The sequence below is a fragment of the Camellia sinensis genome, chromosome 12 (assembly GCF_055761805.1).
Source record: "Camellia sinensis isolate YWXY chromosome 12, ASM5576180v1, whole genome shotgun sequence".
NCBI classification, from domain to species: Eukaryota; Viridiplantae; Streptophyta; class Magnoliopsida; order Ericales; family Theaceae; genus Camellia; species Camellia sinensis.
The window spans coordinates 112,590,169-112,610,997 of record NC_138972.1 but is presented as its reverse complement, the minus strand read 5'-3'; the positions used below and the strand labels follow the sequence as shown (position 1 = coordinate 112,610,997).

The 20,829-nt window shown below is 44.4% G+C and overlaps 2 protein-coding genes across 3 annotated transcripts in view; one reads left to right on the top strand and one right to left on the bottom strand.

Moving 5' to 3' along the window:
- The first annotated feature begins 835 nt into the window (after nucleotides 1-835).
- On the top strand, nucleotides 836-4,775 carry NET3C (Kinase interacting (KIP1-like) family protein). Its single transcript, XM_028244006.2, has 3 exons — nucleotides 836-993; nucleotides 1,917-2,047; nucleotides 3,840-4,775. The coding sequence occupies exons 2-3, from the start codon at nucleotides 1,936-1,938 to the stop codon at nucleotides 4,493-4,495; spliced, it is 768 nt and encodes a 255-aa protein (XP_028099807.1). The 5' UTR covers nucleotides 836-993; nucleotides 1,917-1,935; the 3' UTR covers nucleotides 4,496-4,775.
- Nucleotides 4,776-5,032: 257 nt separating this feature from the next.
- DEG2 (DEGP protease 2) overlaps nucleotides 5,033-20,829 on the bottom strand; it is a 31,043-nt gene continuing 15,246 nt past the window's right edge. The window contains exons 13-22 of one of the 2 annotated variants that reach the window (XR_014347064.1): nucleotides 9,280-9,336; nucleotides 8,662-8,765; nucleotides 8,238-8,325; nucleotides 8,022-8,107; nucleotides 7,879-7,903; nucleotides 7,688-7,759; nucleotides 7,487-7,594; nucleotides 7,179-7,229; nucleotides 7,039-7,099; nucleotides 6,306-6,962 (exon numbers count right to left, since the gene is read on the bottom strand). Coding sequence is in view for 1 of the 2 variants with exons in the window: in XM_028243997.2 (XP_028099798.2) it covers nucleotides 6,715-6,962; nucleotides 7,039-7,099; nucleotides 7,179-7,229; nucleotides 7,688-7,759; nucleotides 7,879-7,903; nucleotides 8,022-8,107; nucleotides 8,238-8,325; nucleotides 8,662-8,765; nucleotides 9,280-9,336 (792 nt within the window). In the remaining variant the exon portion in view is untranslated. Of the gene's footprint in view, nucleotides 6,963-7,038; nucleotides 7,100-7,178; nucleotides 7,230-7,486; nucleotides 7,595-7,687; nucleotides 7,760-7,878; nucleotides 7,904-8,021; nucleotides 8,108-8,237; nucleotides 8,326-8,661; nucleotides 8,766-9,279; nucleotides 9,337-20,829 lie in introns of both variants that reach the window. The other variant, XM_028243997.2, reaches the window with a different exon arrangement.

Here is a 20,829-nt window from a genome sequence, read left to right as displayed (position 1 = left end):
TATATTATTACAGTTTTGGCAATGCAGTGGCGTATTTTTGGTTTTGTCGTGTAGGATATTAACGTTATTTATTTTCGACCGTTGCAAACATTCTTTCCTTTTGTATATTTGGCCAGGGAGTATCGTATTCGGACGCTCCAACTGACTTGACTAGAGCCAGAACGAAATGGAAATCTCATAAAGGCCCCTCCATTAACAACACAAATGGACCATCTTATCCCTCCTAAAGACACTGTTGATTCTTCTTAGTAGAGTTGTGTAAAATATTACCCAATCCGTTAAAATCACATCAATTTGCATCAATATGTACTATTCTTTCGTTAACTGTAGTTTGATCTTTAAAATTTATAATTTATCTTCGAAATCATTCCATTTTAGTATAGTTAATACATATATATTTTTTAATCTTTAATGAAATACCAAAGTAAAAATAAGTGTTAGAGAGATTTAAGATGTAAAATTTATTACAAATTATTAGTTATATGTATAAAAAATATTATGTAAAGTTAATTTATATTATATATATATATATAATATTATATGAATTAATGTTATATATTATATAAATACTTGATAATTAATTAAAAATATTTTTAAATTTGCCAATTCATTCAAATCATAATTTGACAATTTATCGATCTCTCAAACTATTTAATTTAAAATTTTACTTTCAAACCGGGTGAATACTCATGGAAGGATTGATAGATAATGGGCATCATAATATAGGGGTAAAATGGTAAAATGGAAAGGTTTGAACCCTGAGTGAGAAAAGACGTGGCAGATTGTGATAGGAGATTGGCATCAATGAAGAGCTGAAGACAAATTTGAAAGTGCGTTGGTGGTGGGTCTCCCTGGTTGTTTTAAATTACAAACAGTTGTCTGTTTCTGATATTCATTCATTCATCAGTGAGACAGAGAGAGAGAGAGAGAGAGCTTCCATTGGCGTCTCTCTGCTTCTTTCTCCTGAAGAAAAAAGAAGCGAACACTTTTAAGGTACATCTCTCTCTCTCTCTCTCTCTCTCTCTATTCAATTCGGCGATCATCAGACAATCGACGGTGATCCGAGTTCGACAAAAATACCCTTTCTATCGTTAAACCACCTACTAGTGTATTATTTAGTGTTATTAAGCAAAGCATCTAGGGGTAGTTTCGTCATTTTAATGTGGTTCCCCTCCCCTGAGGTTTTGCCCAGCTTTTATTTTCAGTCTACACACATTTTCTCAGTCCATTCATCTTTCTTTTCCTTTTTTTTTTTTTTTGGGGGGGGGATATGAAATTTCAAATAAAATTAGATATTTTGCAAATTAAACATTAGTTTTTGTTCCAAAGTTGATTTTTAAACCATGTAAATTTTGTCCGGAAATTAACTTCTAAACAAAATTTGTGTGTAAAGGGAGGTCTTGGAATAGACTGTTTTAGTAATTTTTATAAAATTATGTATAAAAAAATAAAGAGAGTGATATAACAATTTATAATAATTTTTTTGACTAAAATATTTAGTCCCAAATGAGGCATAAGCCGTGTGGGAAGAAAAAATGGTGGCCCAGATTTGGAGTCAGTAGCCGTTTAGGCAGTCTTTACTGAGGAAATACTGCTTTATCAATCAAGTTGTATATGATATCTTTTGGGAAAATTACAAATCAGCTGAAAGAGCAAAAAAAAAAAAAAAATTACAAAATCATGAAAAAGTTTATTACTTCAATTATTAAAGTTGGTAAGCTTTACAATTGATTTGCAATTTTTCTCTATTGCATCATCATTAGTGTTTTACTTTAAATGACCAGAATGTCACTCCTAGCTGCTCTAGTGAGTCGATTTTGGTCATTAAATAGTTTATTTATTTATTTATTTATTTTATTTTTTTGAATTCTTTGGATTTGTTTGTGTGGGGTTGTTGTGGCTTTGTTGAATTGAAGGTGAAAAAAAGAGACAAAAATGGTGGAGGCGAAGACGAAGGCATTGTCGCACTGGTGGTGGTTCGACTGCCACAACAAGGTCAATGACGCCACCCCAAGACGCTCACCGTGGCTCCAATCCACCCTTGCAGGTAAAAATACTCGGCTACTTTCTGCCCTTATATATATATATATATATACACTAGAAGGTTATGCATAGACACCACCGTCATTTGGAAAATAAATAAATAAATGTAGATGGGAAAAAATAACTGAAGAAACTAAAATTTGAAATCAAGAACTTGGACAGTTGTACAGGGGCACTTTGGGCATGAAAAAATGTGTAACATAGCTTAGCCTAGTGAGTGAGTTGTGTGCTTTATATAATAGAATAGATATGTACAGGTAGATTCGGCTTCAATTTGAAATTGATGAAACCATACCATCTATCTCGTATATTTTTATACTGATTCTTGACCGTTAGAGAGTGATTGAGAATCTTGAAAAGTTATCCAAAAGAGTCTTGATTTATTCGAGTGTCAAGATTGGAAAGACTGGCTGTTATGTGATATGCACATTATATTTACTATTGTGAATTTCAGAAACTATGAATAATTCAACTAACTAATTAATTGGTTTTATCCAAACAAATTAATTTGTAGTTTATGGAGTCTAGCCACATTTTATTACATAATATTCAAAGTTCAATTCTTAAATATTAACATTGGCCACAAAAAAAGAAGACAACATAAAGTATCATAACAAAGCAATTAATTAGTATATTGATATCAGGAAACTAGCAGAAATGCTACAAATACAAAAAAAACAACCATTGACACTTACATCCCTTGGGTGCTTGGTTGTTGGTTTGGTGGTTTATTTATGTGTCCATAGCATTTGTGGGAAACTAGGAAGGTGCTTGGTGTGATGCTATAATGATGTAAAAGGGAGAAAAAATTTATGTGTAAAAATTGTAGTCATCGAAGTACTTTTACAAGACTTCATGCACTGATTCTTATGTATAAATGCTAATTTTTTGGGAGGAGCCAACCCATAAGGTGGGGTGGCTCAATATATAAATACATGTATTATGACAAACTGGTATCTCTTGGATCAAACACCATTCTGGGTACTACATGTTCCCATTTTCTTCTTTTATCAGCAGAAACAGTGGATTGGTGGAGGGGTCCATAGATATCATGAACTGATGGACTAGGATTAGAGGGTATGTTGTGGAGATTGGGAAATGAACAGGGGGTCTACCTGCCTACTCTACTGTGCCTCAGGTCCTCACTCTCTGTACAATTCCCATCTTATCTTCGTGGTTCTGGTTCTTACTTTCTTAGTCGCCTAGCAGTCAGCTCTTTGATGATGTGTTTGTGGGGTGGGATGGTGGGAATACTTGGTAAATGGCATAATGATTTTGTTGTCCTTAAAGTAAAGGCCCCCCGAGTTCCATAGGCACCATTTAATTTTTCTCTATGATACCTTTTAGGAATCACCCTAATATTTTATCTATACATCCAATTTTTAAGCCACAAAAAGTGACCTTTGATGGCCTAATTATGTAGTGGACCTCATTATAATACTTAAAAGTAGTCTGAATCACAAAGGGCCAAGGTTTCTTTTCACTTTTAATTCTATTTCCTCCGGGGGACCCTGTAAGTGATTATTTGAGATCAATGGGATTCGCATCACTCACCTTTTATTTCAAAAAACATCTCTAAAATATTTCTTGATATGCTGCTATCACAAATACAATCATACTCAATTCGATGGAATTGTTTGATCTTTATAAGGAGATCTTCTATAATTTTGCACTTTAAGGGATTATTCCTTGGTTTCATCCTGTCATTAATAATTTAATTATTTTTAGATAATAGTAGATAGAAACAATGCTTATGAATTTGCTGAGATTTTAATGTACACTTCTGATTACTACAGAGCTAGATGAGAAGACGAAGGCTATGCTGAGGATAATTGAGGAAGATGCGGAGTCGTTTGCCCAACGTGCAGAGATGTATTACACAAAGCGGCCAGAGCTAATTGGCATGGTTGAGGATTTATATCGTGCCAATCGTTCATTAGCAGAGCGATATGATCAAGTCAAGTCTGACACTTTGTTTCGCCTCATTTCACCCTGGGAATCCCCATTGTCTTTGAAAAATCGACAAAAGTCAATTGCCTCGGTTGATAAATCCTACGATAGCTACTCTGAGAGCTATGACCCCATGGAGTCTGGTGAATCCGAAGTTGATGATCCTGAACATGAAGAAGAAGAAGAAACGGATGAAGAGGAAGAAGAAGTTTCGAGTGAGGCGGTCAGTGATGAAGTGATGAAGCTAAGGGAAGAAATTGAGAAACTCAAAGAAGAGAACAAGATTCAGAAGGAACAACTAGTGGAGAAAGATGAAGAGAAAAGAGAGGTCATAAGACAGCTCAGTGTAGCCATGGATTTGCTCAAGGAAGAGAATGTGAAGCTGAGGAAGTTTTGTATTGCTAAAGAATCCCCCAAGAAATGGAGCCCTGCTGAGTTCCACAAATTGAAGGGTATGTTTCTTGGGAAGTTGTTCAGTGGGTCCCCAAAATCACAGGTGTAGATGACATGTCAGCAACTAACCTATAGAACACAGTTCATCGTATCATATGCTAGGTTTAAACTTGAGCGAGTACAGAATTTTATGTTGGTAGTTTTCTTTCACCATTGATATTCTTTCTAGACATGTCTAGTGAATAATTTTGTTTGGGGGATTAAATTCATGTCATAGTTACTTTTAATCTATATTGGGGCTCCTAGGTGTTACATTATGTATTTTATTTGGTTGTTTGATATGATATTCCTTTTATAGAAAAAACGAAGTCGGTTTAGTTTTTCATCAATTTTTATGCTAGTATTGGTGGTTGATTTTTGTTAACGTGTGCTTTTAATACTCATGCAAAGTAATTTAAAAAGATCTTACATTTTATATGAAAGTGTGCATATAAAAGAATATTTAAATTTTTAAGTCAACTAAACATGTACCCTAGTGACACACGTTAACAAAACTCTTTTGCGATTTATTTATGTGTACATAGCATTCCTGTATTAAAAGTTCAAACAAAACAATGGCATACACCTCACAATCCTAACATCACACTAGCATACAAAAATATGTATATATAATAAATCTACAAACAGGAAGAGAAAGTGGAAACCGTACAATTATTGGAGCTGCCCACAAACACATAAAGCTGCATGAGATGAACCAACTTTTTTACATACCAGAATGCTGCAACATTATTAACCAAAACACCATCAAACCCATAAACAAGACTGAGTTCAGGTAGCCAGATAAGCCTAGAGGAGGAGCAACTGAGGAGGGAGGTGGTGAAGACCCAAATGGTGAAATGGCCATGCTTGGCCCTGGAGCAAGTGTGACCGCCGTGTCGTCAGGGTTCGGAGGGCTCAGATTTGAAGGAATGGTTGGAAGTGAGGACTCAGATGGAGAGGGCACACCAGGAGAAGAAGGGAAGAGAGGAGTGATGTCTGGAGATAAGGTTGGGGTAGAAGAGGAAGAAAGAGGAGGATTTGGAAGAGTTGATGGTGAAGCTGAAATGGGCGAAGATGGTAATAAGGCTAGTGATGAAGAAAATGAGCAGACCATCATGAGAACAACTATGACTAACACTGACTGTAGAGTTATTGAAGCCATCATCAAATGATAATGAAATCAAAAGAGAGAGAGAGAGAGAGAGAGAGAGAGAGAGATGAGAGAGTAGAGATGATTGAGAGGGGCTTAAAAGGATGGTGAAAAAGTTGTGTTGTGGTGGTGGGGTTGGAATGATAGTGTGTTCTGATTATACAGCTTGGCATGGTTGGTGTGGTGGCTATGGGACAATCTACTGCTATTTGATCTATTTATTTGTTTTTGTTTTTATGTTTTTGTTTTCTGGTACAAAATGAAGATGATGTCTGACTCTCTTTCTCACTAGTGGCCTTTTTTGCTGTTCTGAGGTGCACACTTGCCTATATTATTAGATAAAAAGTACACAATTCAAACAATTTCTTTACACAATTTTTTGATTCTAAAAATACTATAATATATTTTTCTCAAATATTTATTTTTGTCTAACAATTATTAAGTATTAAAAAGTAAAATTATTAAACTAATAACCTTCATTCACTGCACAACTCTCTCTGTCCATTCATCCACGATACAGCTTGTTTCTAGTTTTTTAAATAAACTGAACTGGTCTAGTTGTGTAATGTGGGCCTATCACAAAGTCTATTTTAATGATACAATTTGTTCATTTATTAGATATTTGTATGAAGAACATTCATAAAATAAATAAATTCAAATACTGGATGTATTTTTGTTCTCAAAAAAAGAAAAAGAAAAAAGGACTGGATGTATTCTATTTCCCAATAAATTGAATCAAAATTTGAACATTATTCCATTTCACAAAAAATAAATACATCAATACTTTCCAACGCCACCAATCACCACCACCACCTCAGGATACATGTATGCCCTCTCCAAATAATTGAATCAATGAAAAAAAAAGGCGGAATCACAACATCCAAGCTTTTGTCTGTCAACTCGCCTTACCATCGAAAAGCATAAAGCCATTCAACCTTCAGCTTATATACCATTACAATCACGAGCAAAATCTTAGTTTGCGGAAAATTTGAAGAATTGACATAAAAAAGAGGGGAGTTATAATGAAAATTGAAGCAGAAGCTATGGCATTAATGATTTTTCAGTGGCCTGCAAGTTGCAATCACACTTTTGATGAATGGTTGCAGTGAGATTTCCAGTTGAGCAGCCCTAATTAGTGATTATGCCCAAATAAGCGCATCAAATCCAAATTCCGAATTTGAAACTGGACTCTCTCCACAATCCTTGTGATTTATCGATTGATTGTCTCCCATCGGATCCGCATATGGCTCCAAAAGATCAGAAGATCTTTCAGATGGAATGCCGTAATCTTTGAGAATACGGGATGAGGCAGCTGCTGCCGCCTCCCTTTCCAAAACCGCAAGGTAATTGTCTTCAAACTCAAAAACAAGATACTTGTGCGTGCATGCTGAGTAACAGCAAACCATTATGAGCAGAGTAAATCGGATTGAAAATTTTGGAAAGATAAGAGAGCCAGAACTTACAATCAACCAGATGAGCTAGGTGATGAATGTTCTTTATTTTAGTCCCATTGAACTTCAAAACCTGCCATAATTTGATTTGAAAATGATGTATATGAAGTGGCAAATACTGTTTCAAAGTCGAAGTGTTATAACTAACTTGCCTGTTGATTGCCCATATCCTCATAGCCAATATTTACTTCATTTGCTAAGACCTTGTATAAAGGAGAGACATTAGCAATTCAAAAGACCCAATGAACAGACGAGAAAGATCAAAAAAAGAAAAATCCTATAGCATAGGAATCAATTCTTTTCAGCTTGCAAGTGTCCCTTTCTAACAACATAGAGTAGTATTTTTTTTTAGCACTAAAGATCTTGCCCTTGTACTTAGAACTACGATGTGAGAGAGAGAGATGTGTTATCTGAAGAAAAATTCAAAGTGCACAGAATCTGAACCCACAACCGGACACACCTTCTCATATGGGGTGTGGGACCTATAAAATGTGTAGGTCCCACCTCATGTGAGAGACTTGTGTCTGCTTCTATGATCGGATTCTGTGCACGTAGCAGAGCTGGTTATCTGAAAGAGAATACAAAAGGGGATTATGATGCTCTACTCAATGCCCACCACCTCAACATCTCATGCATATTGTTTAAAGACAAATATGTATACCTGTGAGAGTATCAGAATCTGCTCCCCTTTAAACCTCGCCAAGGAGTACCGTGCCTTTGTCAATAATTTCAACTAACCCAAGAAAAGAAACAGCCAATTAACTTTCAAATGTGAAACAATATTGGTCAATGAACATTAGATTGGTAGTAACTTCAGGCTAAAAGTGTCACTAATCACTCTTAACAACTTACCCCTAAGCTGTCTTCACATTCCTCTCTGTAAATAAAGACAAATATGAAATAACTTTAGCTTGTCTATGCATTAGCAATTCCTCAAAACGTGTGCTAAGGTAACTGAATGCAGCTTTTAGTGTTCAAGATGTAATAAAACATACTCGATGAGTGGTTCTGATAGTGGTGTAAACACCAATCCCGCAACTATTAAATATGAAGGCTGACCTTCTTCTATGTGATATGGAACCTGGACATGAAAGCATAAATGACCCAAAGTAATTATTATCAATACAATAAAAGCCACAAAACTCACATTATCAAAAAGAATAAAGTACTAAAATGTGGATGATTACACAGTCAAGTTTCTCATTGCATACCAAATGCACACGTGGATTCAAAACTGCTTGAACCTTCATAAACTCTCCTGCTCTAATAATTCCAAGCTCTGCTACATCACCTGCGAATCTGAACCTGAACATGCTCAGATCTAAGATGAAACCTACCAATTTGGCTAATCGACAGAATAAAACAGACATTTATACAGAAGACTGGAGAACAAAACATGATGTATGAAATGCAAACCTGGTCATATTGCACATACACCGGTTCACAACATAGCAGGAAAGCTACGTGAAACAGGCCAATAACATATCCATTGATTGTCCACAAACGGCATGGTTTAAGCATTCCCACATTTAAATGTTAATCAAGCACCGATCAAACATATTGTGTTAAGGCACTCAAATGAGCAGCAAAATCAAATTTAAATTCAATTTCTTAACAGAAAATCAAGAGCTTTACTTTTGACTAATGAGGTAGCGAAATGCAATGCGCTCAGTTGATCGGAATGGTACCGTTCCTTCAGACCCTACATGAACTCCATCAAAGCTTACAATCACATCTCCCTGAAAAAAGCATGAATATTCCACTTCTTAGAACATTAAATGAATCAATGTAATTTGATATGATCATGATAGGCCAGAAGCCCCCAAAAATTGTTTAGTTGGGTAACAAACTTCACACAAACATGTAGTTGCATGATCAATTTATATAGTGTAATAATTGCTATCCTTATAACAGCTAATTCAAGAGCTTTAGGGGAACTTTCAGTGAATACTCCTTATACCTTAATACTCTACTATCCCGGCACTTCATTTTATGCAGTTCTACTGATTACAAATGACAGCTTTACAATAAGCAAGTTTTCAAATTTCAACTGGTGAAAACAAAAACTTATGTTTAATCAGTTAAATTTGCAAAACAAAATAAATATTGACAGAGTTTCCCATAAATGAAATGCCATCATCCTAAGATCCATTAAACAATGTTGAGAAGCATCGCAATAAGAACAACTCAAGTTTTTCCTACTGGTAATCGCATTGAATGCATATCAATAATGACTAAAACCTATACGAATACCTCCTTCAAGACATTACTGGCATCAGAAGTAGGCTCAACTCTTCTCACGAGGACACCCTGCACAAACCAGATATTGTGGAAAAATAACAAGCGAAAATTAGAATAGTCTCACAAAAAGAGGCAATACATCAATATCATATTAGTGTTACCAAAAGACAAGCAATAAAATAAATAAGGTGTCCTGACACTGATCCAATTGCATGCTTTATACAAACCATGTATACAAACCAAAAGATTGTTCAGTTCAACAATTCCTTAAAAATCACAAGCACTCCAGATAGCAAGACATTTTTATTGCCATCCAGCTCTGAGGCCAAATCTTTCCAGGACTACAAAAATCTGTTAGGTATTCGTGACCAATTGCAGAGATAATTATTTTGAATCTCTCTTTTCAATATTGGCTGTATGGGGAGCAAATATTCCGGCAAGCCCGTACTCCTTTCTTCCGAGCTCCGTTTCTGTCCGATCACCTGCGAGCAAATAACGGTGAGCTATCCGGCGGTGTGTGGCCGGAAAAACCCTCCGACGATCAAGTTAGCACACACCTTAGGCTAGAGAGAGAGAGAGGAAGGAGTGTTTGAATGTAAGAATTTCCTTACAAAGTGTTCGTCCCCACGTATGGGGGGCGCAGACATGCTTATATACCCTCTGCGCCCCATATCCACTCCCAGTCATCTCCTGACACGTGGCTGCGCTATCCCATCTGTCAGCATAAACCTTGCTGAACATCACCTAATCTCAACTGCCTGCCTTCTCAGCTGGAGCTCGGCAGCCGAGCTTCTCTCTCCACGGCCGTGTTGTGCTTCATACCCAAGCACTTCACTGGCTTAGCCCAAGGAGGACCGGGCTAGTCGGCATCTCGGCAAAGCCTAGCCCGGGGCACCTCCTGTGGTCGGCCTTCCTGCCGATCAAACGATTACCTCGGCTGACCACGCCTTTCCGGGCGCCGGTCACTCAGCTTGACTGGCTCCACCATCGCTTGATCAAGCAGCTCGGTCCAACCGAGCACTGCCTTGCCGAGAAGCTTCTTTCCAAACTGGGCCGCACATTCTCGGCCCAACACTTGCCCAACCCAAATCTGTCCAGCAAAACCCTGTCTGGCTTAGATCTGTCCGGCCCAGTACCAGATCATTAATCTCCCTCTCAATTGCCCCTTAATTCCGTCCGCACGAGCGTGACTGGGATTACCTATACTTCGACCGGGGTAACATTTCTTCGGTCTTCAAAATGCCAAAGGGCGACCGGGCTAGTTAACATTACTGCCTGCAAACTTGCCCGGTTATACTCCTCGACTGACGTCCTTTTCCTTGAAAGTAGCCCGGTTGGCTCTTCGACTCTTCAACCTGTCTCTTTAGTTCTGACGTCGCCATAAATGGGGACACGTGGCGGGCTGCCATTGGTTCTCGAGTAGCCGACCCGCCGTTTTGCCAGAATTTGAATTTGGCCGGTCTCTTTTGTCTATACATACAAGACCCGTCGTCCTCATTTTCCTCCTACTGTCTTTCTGCAATCCGACTCGCCAGAGCTCTAGCATCTTCCTCCAAGCCCCGCTTGCCATTCTTTGCGTTTGTGCTCGAAGGAAAAGTAATTGCCCTTCACTGGTAAGACCTTCAATCCCTCTTTTGTTGCTATCTTTTTTAATATTTCACACATTAGGGCATGAAATCGTAGCTTTTAGGCCTTGGGCTCCTAAAACCGTCCCAAACCCTCGATTGTTAACGGTGTTCTTCATTTTTCCTGAAGAACACTGAAGAACTGGGGCGGATCGAGCTCCTGGTCTTCATTTGATCCAAAAAACCAATCTAACCGAGCAAATAACATGTTTGTCTCAATCCTAGCAAAACTGAGATAGCAAAAGGAATTGGTCGCTCAACCGGGCTAACATCTGGTTCGCTTGGGCGACCGAGCTCCTTAGTTAGCTTAGGAAACCGAGGTGGTTTGGCACTCTTCATGACCGAGCTAAAGAAAAGCTCATTTTGCGCGACCGCGCTCACACTTACACTTGCCGTCCTTTTCCTGCTGAGTCCAAGGGGACCACTGTCCATTCCTCAGGCTCTCAAGACCGAGCAATTACCAATTGCCACTGTGCCAAACACCTCAGCTGAGCTACCTTAGTCCGGCCACAAATGGGGAAATTCCGCTTCCTAGTGGATACTCCGGCCGCGCTAGCTGCGTTCAGAGAGGAGTACGGCATCCCGGCCGACGTCCATCTCGAACTGGCTGAAGAGGAGACAACACCCTGGGGCAGACTAGACCAATTCCCCTTCACCGTGCTGTCAATCGTCGAAGGAGGCCTCCGCTTCCCACTAAACCCACTTATCACCGAGTTCCTCCGCCGCACCGGGCTGGCACCCACACAAGTGTCTACCAACACTTATCGAATTATCAACGGCGTCCATGAACTGAACAATCGGCTAGGCACCAACTTAGGTCTAGCCAAAATATTGAGGCAATACACGATGGGTCACACTGGTGACGGCCTTGCCTATTACTTGAAAATCAGACCGGGCAAGGAGAAAATTGTAACCGGCACCCCGGATAAAGATTTGCACGACGACGATTTTTTCTGGGTGTCGGGCAATTACGAAACAGCCGAGGTACCGGGCTGATTTATAAGCAAGAACTTCGGTTCCTCATGTAAGCCGCTCAAACTTGCTCGGTCAGCTTACCTCTTTATTCTGTAATTAATCGGTTTTCCTGTTTCTTTTGCAGCAATCCAAGCCTTGAAAGCCAACTATCAATTTCCCAACGTAGAGGCAATTCGAACCGTGCTTCGATATTCCCACCGAGATTGCAACGATTTGCTCGGTTACACCCCAACCTACAGGTACTCTGCTCCGCGCCGGAGTAAAGTAACAGACTTCCTCCGTGCTCCTTCGCTACCTCCAGACCCTACCCTTCCTGACGTCCCCTTAATTCGGTTGACAGACGAACAAGAAATGGCCAAAAGAAGCCGAATCAAAAACCTTCTCACTGCAACCTCGGCCGAGATCCCGAACGTCGTCGCCCGCTCCCCGGCAGCCGGTCAATCAAGTGCCGCCGTGGTCGCCTTAGCTTCTCCAGCCGCCGGGCAGTCTAGCTAAGAAACACGCCGGGCTGGCAAAAGACCACGGGCCGATCCCTCTGCCGAGCTCGTCGCCGAATTGACAACCGAGCAACCTGCCGACAGGGTCAGCTCCATCCCAGCATGGCGGCCGCAGCTGAAGCACCGAGGCAAAGAGATCCCGGCAAATGCTTCGGTCAAAGGCGACAAGAAGCACTTGCTTGCCTTCGACCTCTCAAAGGCTCTGCTGCTGCCCAGCGACGTGGTTGGAAGCGACCACGTTCCTGACACCCGGCTGGTCAAATCCGCCGTGAAGTCCATGACCAGGGTAAGAAGTTCAATCTTCTGCTTCAATTTTCGCAAGTGTTTGCACGGTTTCTTCTCTGATCAAATTCTCATTTTGCAGGCCATCCAAAAGCAGCACTTGGTCATGGAGCGCATCCACAGACTTCGGCAGAAGGCGAGTGATACCGCCAGCCAAGTCGAAAGCCTCCAAACCGAGCTTGGCCGAGCAAGGTCATCCCTCGAAGCCGCCAATTCTGACAACAACCGGCTGCTCGGCCAACTTGAAGCAGCCGAGAAAGAGAAAGACGGGCTCCGGGCCGAGCTTGACGAGCTTAAGAAGTCCAGGAAAAAAGACTGCGAGGACGCCAATAACGCCGGCTTCAACGAAGCCGAGGAAAACTACAAGAAACAAGTCTTTGCCACCCAGGACATTTACTTCAAGGCTGGATGGAAGGCTGCCTGTCAACAGCTCGGTCAGGGTCCTGACACTGACGTGTTTTCCTCTCCACCGGCTGTCTTCTTACCGACCTACCTCATTCCCTATGCCAATGACACCTTCAGCGCGCTGCAAGCTGAGGCCGAGGAAGGACTTGAAGAAGAGGGTGAGGCAGACGCTGAAGGAGAGGATCAAACCGAACAGAAGCAGGCCGGCCAGACTGGGACTGGTGTCCAGGAGCCAACTGCCACGGTCAACCTGGAGGCTGATGAGGCGTTCCCTGATCTCTCCCCCCTAGCTTAGGTTTCTCTTCTTTTTGTATGTTTGCTTTCTGCGTTTCTGATGTAATCGGGCTCTGTCCCCACCTTTTGTATTGACTTTCTATCAATGAAAAACTCTAATTTTGCCAAGTGTTTGCACGGTTGTCATCAATTCCATCTTCAGCAAAACATCTCGGTATAAATCATAGATTGAATAACACACCTCTTCAACCGGAATACATAACTCGGTTGAAGTACTTAAGCAGAACAAAACAGCAACTTCATAAACCGAAATAACCATCTCGGTTGGTAATAACAAAATTGAACAAATCACCAACTCTTAAAACCGGAGTAAATCACCTCGGTTGGAAATAGCAGTTGAACAGATCACCAACTCTTCCAACCGGGATAAACCATCTCGGTTGGGATTCCCAAGTTGGACAAAACACCAACTCTTCCAACCAGAGTAAACCATCTCGATTGGGAATAGCAGTTGAACAAATCACCAACTCTTCCAACCGGGATAAACCATCTCGGTTGGGATTCCCAAGTTGGACAAAACACCAACTCTTCCAACCGGAGTAAATCATCTCAGTTGGGAATCCTAAGTTGGACAAAACACCAACTCTTCCAACCGGAGTAAACCATCTCGGCTGGGAATCCTAAGTTAGACAAAACACCAACTCTTCCAAGCAGAGTAAATCATCTCGATTTTTTACATTAAAACAACAGTCCAAGTGCGAAAGCAAAATTACTTCTATATATTGACAAAAAGAATTACATTTTGAAGTGCAAGCCAAAAAATTCCTTTGCACAAGAAAAGAAAGCAAAAGCTTAGAAATAATACAGTTTCAGGTTGGCTGCATTCCACGGCCGGGGTATTGCTCTTCCCTCTAGGTCCTCCAAGTGGTAAGCCCCCTTGCCCGCCAGACCGGTGGTCTTGTAGGGTCCTTCCCAATTTGCCCCTAGTTTGCCTTCACCTGGCACCAGGGTGTTGCCCATAACTTTCCTCAAAACCCAATCACCAACTTTGAACGGTCTGGGGTGCACCGCCTTGTTGTATTTCTTTGAGAGCTCTTGTTGGTATGCAGCCACATGGATGAGGGCCTTCTCCCGATGCTCTTCCACTAGGTCCAACTCCAAGGCAATAGCCTCGGCATTCAGTTCGGGCTCGAAACTCTCACTTCTTAGGGTGGGCATGCCAACTTCCAGAGGTATGACCGCCACCATGCCATAAGCCAAAACAAATGGAGTTTCCCCAGTAGATCGCCGCGGGGTTGTGCGGTATGCCCAAAGGACGCTGGGTAATTCCTCAGCCCATTTTCCCTTTGCCTTCTCCAGCCGTTTCTTCAACCCATCCAGTATAGTCTTGTTCGACGCCTCGACTTGACCATTGGACTGCGAGTAAGCCGGAGTGGAGTTGTAGAATTCAATCTTCAAATCTTCACAAAATCCTCTGAATAGGCGATCGTCAAACTGGATGCCGTTGTCAGAGATCTAGATCTTGGGGACGCCAAACCGCGTGACCACGTGCTGCCAGACAAATCGCTTCACGTCTTTCTCTTTGATTGTTGCCAAGGGCTCAACTTCAACCCATTTCGTGAAGTAATCTGTGGCCGCAATGAAGAATTTCCGGTTGCCCGGTGCTGTTGGCAGTGGCCCCACTATATCTAGCCCCCACATGGCGAAGGGCCAAGGACTGGTGAGGGGGAGAAGTTCCCTAGCAAGCTGATGGATCTAATGGGCGAATTTTTGGCATTTTTCGCACTTGCGGACATACTTTTGTGCGTCGGCCTGCATGCACGGCCACCAATATCCCTGCGAAATAGCTCGGTAGGCTAAGGACCTGCCCCCTATGTGGCTGCCACAAATGCCTTCGTGAATCTCGTACAAGAAGGCCTCCACACTACTCGGGTGCACGCACTTTAAATAAGGACCAGTGAAGGACTTTTTATACAACGCACCAGATGGAGAGAGCCAAAACCGCTCTGACTTCACCCGGACTTTGTGCGCTTCTTTCTTGTCAGTTGGTTGAGTCCGGTCTCTGAGGAACAAGATTAAGGGGTCCATCCAGGAAGGACCTAGCGCGGCGCAGAGTACATCCGTCTGCCCGGCGTCTTCAATGCTTGGCTGTGGAAGAAAGTCAATTAACAGGGGGTTTGGAGACGTACTATCTACCATCGAAGCGAGACCAGCCAACTCATCAGCTCGGCTGTTTTCTTCACGGCCAATCTGTTGGACTCTGATTGCCTGAAACTGCTTGATGTGCGCCCTGACCAGAGCTTGGTACTTCGCCATTCTGTCATCCTTTGCTTCGTAAATCCCAGAGACTTGGTTAACCACAAGCTGGGAATCACTGTACACTAATAGCTCGGTAGCCTTCATTTGAATAGCGCTCTTGAGCCCGGCGAGAAGGGCCTCGTACTCAGCCTCGTTGTTAGATGCCGGGAAGCCAAGCGTGATAGAATGTTCAATGGTTAGGCCATCCGGAGAGATAAGAACGATACCTAGGCCGGCACCATGACGGTTGGACGCTCCATCAACGAAAAGCTTCCACATTTCCCCCACAAAAAGCTTCCAGCAGTCTGACGGGTCCTGAGAGTTGTGAAGGGCAATGGGATCACGATTTCTTGGCTGTCTGGTTTCAAGTTCCGTGTTGATTGGTTCCACTTCAGCCCCCCTTGGTGATTCGGCACCGGACTCAGCAAGTCGGTCTACAATGCTTAAGTCCGTAGGCAAATCACCAGGTTGTGGTATTATGTCGGCCGCAGGCTCTGTGCTGAGTAGTTCCATTATTGCACCCTCTGACGACGCGGTACCGGACAGAGTGGGTGTGACAACAATACCCGACGCCATCATCGCGTCACCGGTTGGTTGAATTGGACAAGTTGAGGGTACTACGGTGGGGCGTGCAAATTCCGCGTCGGCAATTCCACCCAGTTGTGGTATCGCGGTCAGGCTTGCAGTCCCTTCTTCTTCTGCCGCGGCAATATCGACCGGGCATACCGGATGAGTTCTTGGCGAGAATTCAGCAACGAAATCGGCCAAAGTTTGGACTTTTATGGCTGTGCGCGGTTGGAACTTTACATCAAATTGTCCCAACTCGACCGCCCACTTGGAATTCGGCCTAAAAAGTCCGCCCGTTCAAACAAGGCCTTAAGGGGGAACTCGGTCAGTACGATGATGGTATGGGCGTGAAAATAATGCGCCAACTTCCTTGAAGCCATCATCAACGCCAACGCGAGCTTTTCCAGCGGCAAGTACCTCGTCTCAGCCGACAGCAAGGTCTTGCTGACAGAGAAAATTGGGAGGTGCTTGATTCCTTCAGCGCGGACTAGCACCGCACTGACTGCGTGCTGGGAGACGGCAAGGTAAAGGTAGAGTTCCTCACCCGGCTCTGGTGTAACCAACAGTGGCGGAGAAGACAGATATTCCTTGAGCTCGGCCAAAGCTCGATCACACTCTTCGTCCCACGAGAACTTTAACTTCAATGCTTGAAAGAAAGGGCGGCAGCGATCTGATGACCGGCTTATAAACCGATTAAGCGCGGCGGCCATCCCGGCCAGATGCTGCACGTCCTTAGCCGAGCTGGGCTGTTTCAACTCTTGCACCGCTCTGATCTGAGTAGGGTCTGCTTCGATGCCTCGGTTCGTGACTAGGAACCCCAAAAATTTTCCGGATCCCACGCCAAAGGCACACTTTGACGCATTCAAGCGCAGCTTGTGCTTCTTTAGAATGGCAAACATCTCAGCTAAGTCGGACAAATGGTTCGCCTCACGCGGCTATTTACCACCATATCATCGATGTAAGCCTCCATTGTCTGGCCAAGCAAAAGAGCAAACATTTTGGTCACCATTCTCTGAAAGGTTGCCCCGGCGTTCTTCAAACCAAAAGGCATGACTTGGTAGCAGAAGAGTCCCTTGGAGTCGTGAAAGAGGTGATCTCTCGGTCAGGCCCATGCATGGCAATCTGATGGTAGCCGTGGTAGGCATCCAAGAAACTGAGCCTATTATGTCCAGCCGTCAAGTCCACAAGCTGGTCAATTCGCGGCAAAGGGAAGCTATCTTTGGGACAAGCTCGGTTGACTGTCTTATAGTCGACACAAACTCGCCACTTTCCATTCTTCTTCGGCACCACTACTGTGTTGGAGATCCACCGAGGGTAGTGCACTTCCTGAATTGCTCGTGCCTCAAGCAGGTTCTTCACCTCCTCTACAACTACCTCAGCGTGATGCAGTGCCGATCTCCTTGTTCGCTGGATGACTGGCTTTGCTCCAGGGAAGACGTTGAGGTGATGGCGGATAAAACTTGGATCGAGGCCAGGCATGTCGTAAGGCGACCATGCGAAGACTTCGATGTTGGCAATCAAAAACTTAACCATCTCGGTCCTCTCTTGGGCAGTAAGGCTGGAACCGAGCAGGAAGAACTTATCCGGCCGCTCTACATCGAGTCGCACCTCAACCAGGTCCTCCACGGCTTTGTCCTCTGCCTTAGTGCCCACATCCTCCAGAACTCCTCGGTCTTCCGGTCCTTCTACCATTTGCACGAAGCCTTTGGCAGCCCGGCTGCCGTTCACCACCACGAAGCACTGTTTGGACATGACTTGATCCCCCCAGATCTCCTCGATTGCCCCCATAGCCGAGGGGAACCTCATCACCTAGTGGTAGGTCGACGCTACAGCTTGCATAGCGTGAAGCCATCCTCGTCCCATGATAAGGTTGTACGTCGAAGGCACTTGTAGCACCCAAAACTCCACTTGCTTGACTACGGATCCCGCTTTAACCGGCAGGATAATCTTTCCCAAGGGCCACTCCGGTTGTGAGTTGAATCCAACCAGTGGCGAAGTTGCCGGAGCCAAGTCTGTCTCCCGGAGCTTGAGCTGCTTGAACGCATCATAATACATGATCTCGACCGAGCTTCCCTGGTCGATCAAGATCCGTTTAACATCAAATTCCTTGACGCGTAGTGTTACTACTAGGGCATCGTTGTGCGGCGTCTGGATACGCTCTAGATCCCTTGAGGTGAAACTAATCACGTCTTTTTCTTCAGTCTTCCCCCTTTTGATGGCAGGCTGTACCGACGAAACTTCCCTCATATGCTCTGCCTTTTTTATCATGCCCCGGAGTTCGCAAACATGCTCCGGTTCCACGATGCCGTGGATGACATTAATAACCCCTTGTAGTGGTGCGTCTCGGTCATCCTGTCCCCTGGGATCGACCGGAGCCTGATTCGGCTTTACGCCGCCATCAATGTAAAGGTCGAGGTGCCTGGCCGCGACCAGCTCTTCTAAGTGTTGCCTCAAAGGCAAACAATCCTCAGTCCGGTGGCCTCTCTCCCGGTGGAATGTGCAACGATACCGCGGATTGTAGCCCTTCTGTCCATCGCCCAACTTAGCAGGAAACCGGACATACTCCTCGTCTCGGATTTCACTAAGTATGCGATAAATTGGAATCTTGAAGACCGTGGTGATGCCAGTCCTTACCTTTAATCTTCTGTTCGCATCCGCTACGTCATCTCAGGGGTATTCATCCCGGTCATTCCGACGTCCTCTACCCCGGTTTTTGCGATTCGAGCCACGGTCTGATTCCTCTGCTCGGTCACTTGAGCAGCTGGACTCTTGCCCAACTACATGCACTTTGCCTGCTGTCTTCTTGTCCGTTGCTACCGGAGTTGCCTTCACGGTAGATGCTGACGCGTCATCCTCTACTCGGATGTGCTCATTGATCCGCTGCATAAGCTGGCCCATGGAGGTCGGTTGGTGCATGGTAAGCGAGTCCCGCAGTCTATGGCCGACCGGGAGACCACGCTTATATTGCGTGATTGTGAGGTTGAGCGGGCAATCCAAGATCTCGTTGAAGGTTTCCCAATACCTTGAGTTGTATGCCTTCAGTGTGTCGCCCGTTTCCATCTTGACACTTAGTAAGTGATCGACTTCCTTTGGTGTTTTTGTGTTGGTTTTGAAGCGTGTAACAAACGCCTCGGCCAACTGATGCCACCTTTGTATGCTCCCTTCCGGCAACCTCTCGAACCACTTTAAGCCCAGTTCGCCTAAACTTGACGGGAAGATTAAGCACATGAGTCCGTCATTTCGCCTATGTCCGGCCATAACCTGTCGGAAGTGGCTCACATGCATGTAAGGATCGGTTTTTCCGTCGTAGAGTGTGAACTTAGGCTGGTGGAAGCCTGCCGGAAGCGTTGTTGTTTCTATTTCCAGGGAAAAAGGGGTGGCACTCAGCCTGGCCAACTCCGTATCTTCAAAGAGTGGCACTGCTTGGCGGGGTGGAGGCATTCCGACCTCCTCGCTGGCGTGAACCCCGTAGGATAGCCGTTGGAACGCCGGTATTCTCTGAGCTTCGTGCCAGCGAGCCCGCTCCTCTAAGACCGCCCGCAAATCCTCTGAATGAGCGGAGTAAGAGTACCTCGACGTCGTCACCGGACGTGAGGGTTTGTAGGTGCTGTCTTGCGCGCTAGACTTTTCTGCATGCGCGTCGGAATCACCAACCTGGTAACTCCTGGTAATAGATATGGACTGAGTGCGTCGCTGACTCTGACCGCCTGAACGGTGGGATGGGGTGCGCTCACTGTGGTCTCCCACTCCAGCTACACCTTTACCTTTGACATGCCGCTTCAGATCCTCCATCTCCGCCGCCATTCGCCGGATGACAGCGTCTTGGTCCCTCAACTTATTTTCCAGACGTCTGGCGTGTGAGTCTCTCCTCCGCCGGTGACCGTCTGGACTCCGTGAATGACCATGACTTCTTCCGCGCTTATCCCGCGCGTCTCCTGACTGTCCTCCGGTGGGCGTCCCCAAGTCCGCCATTGGATGAATGGCGGGAGGGCCTTCTCTCCTTCGGGTGAACTCCGGGGTGGCTCCGTCTATGGCAAACAACGGAAACTCGTCGTTGTTCGCCATGGACGGCGATCAGATGAACCTGGAAGACAAGGTTTTGTCTGCCAAGTTTCCCACAGACAGCGCCAATTGTACGGGGAGCAAATATTCCGGCAAGCCCGTACTCCTTTCTTCCGAGCTCCGTTTCTGTCCGATCACCTGCGAGCAAATAACGGTGAGCTACCCGGCGGTGTGTGGCCGGAAAAACCCTCCGACGATTAAGTTAGCACACACCTTAGGATAGAGAGAGAGAGAGGGAGGAGTGTTTGAATGTAAGAATTTCCTTACAAAGTGTTCATCCCCACGTATGGGGGGCGCAGACATGCTTATATACCCTCTGCGCCCCATATCCACTCCCAGTCATCTCCTGACACGTGGCTCCGCTATCCCATCTGTCAGCATAAACCTTGCTGAACATCACCTAATCTCAACTGCCTGCCTTCTCAGCTGGAGCTTGGCAGCCAAGCTTCTCTCTCCACGGCCATGCTGTGCTTCATACCCAAGCACTTCACTGGCTTAGCCCAAGGAGGACCGGGCTAGTCGGCATCTCGGCAAAGCCTAGCCCGGGGCACCTCCTGTGGTCGGCCTTCCTGCCGATCAAACGATTACCTCGGCTGACCACGCCTTTCCGGGCGCCG

Bases quoted from the DNA above. Each gene is read 5' to 3' on its own strand.
- NET3C (XM_028244006.2), top strand. From the start codon at position 1,936: ATGGTGGAGGCGAAGACGAAGGCATTGTCGCACTGGTGGTGGTTCGAC. The intron at 2,048-3,839 runs GTAAAAATACTC...TGATTACTACAG, and splicing joins GCTCCAATCCACCCTTGCAG to AGCTAGATGAGAAGACGAAG.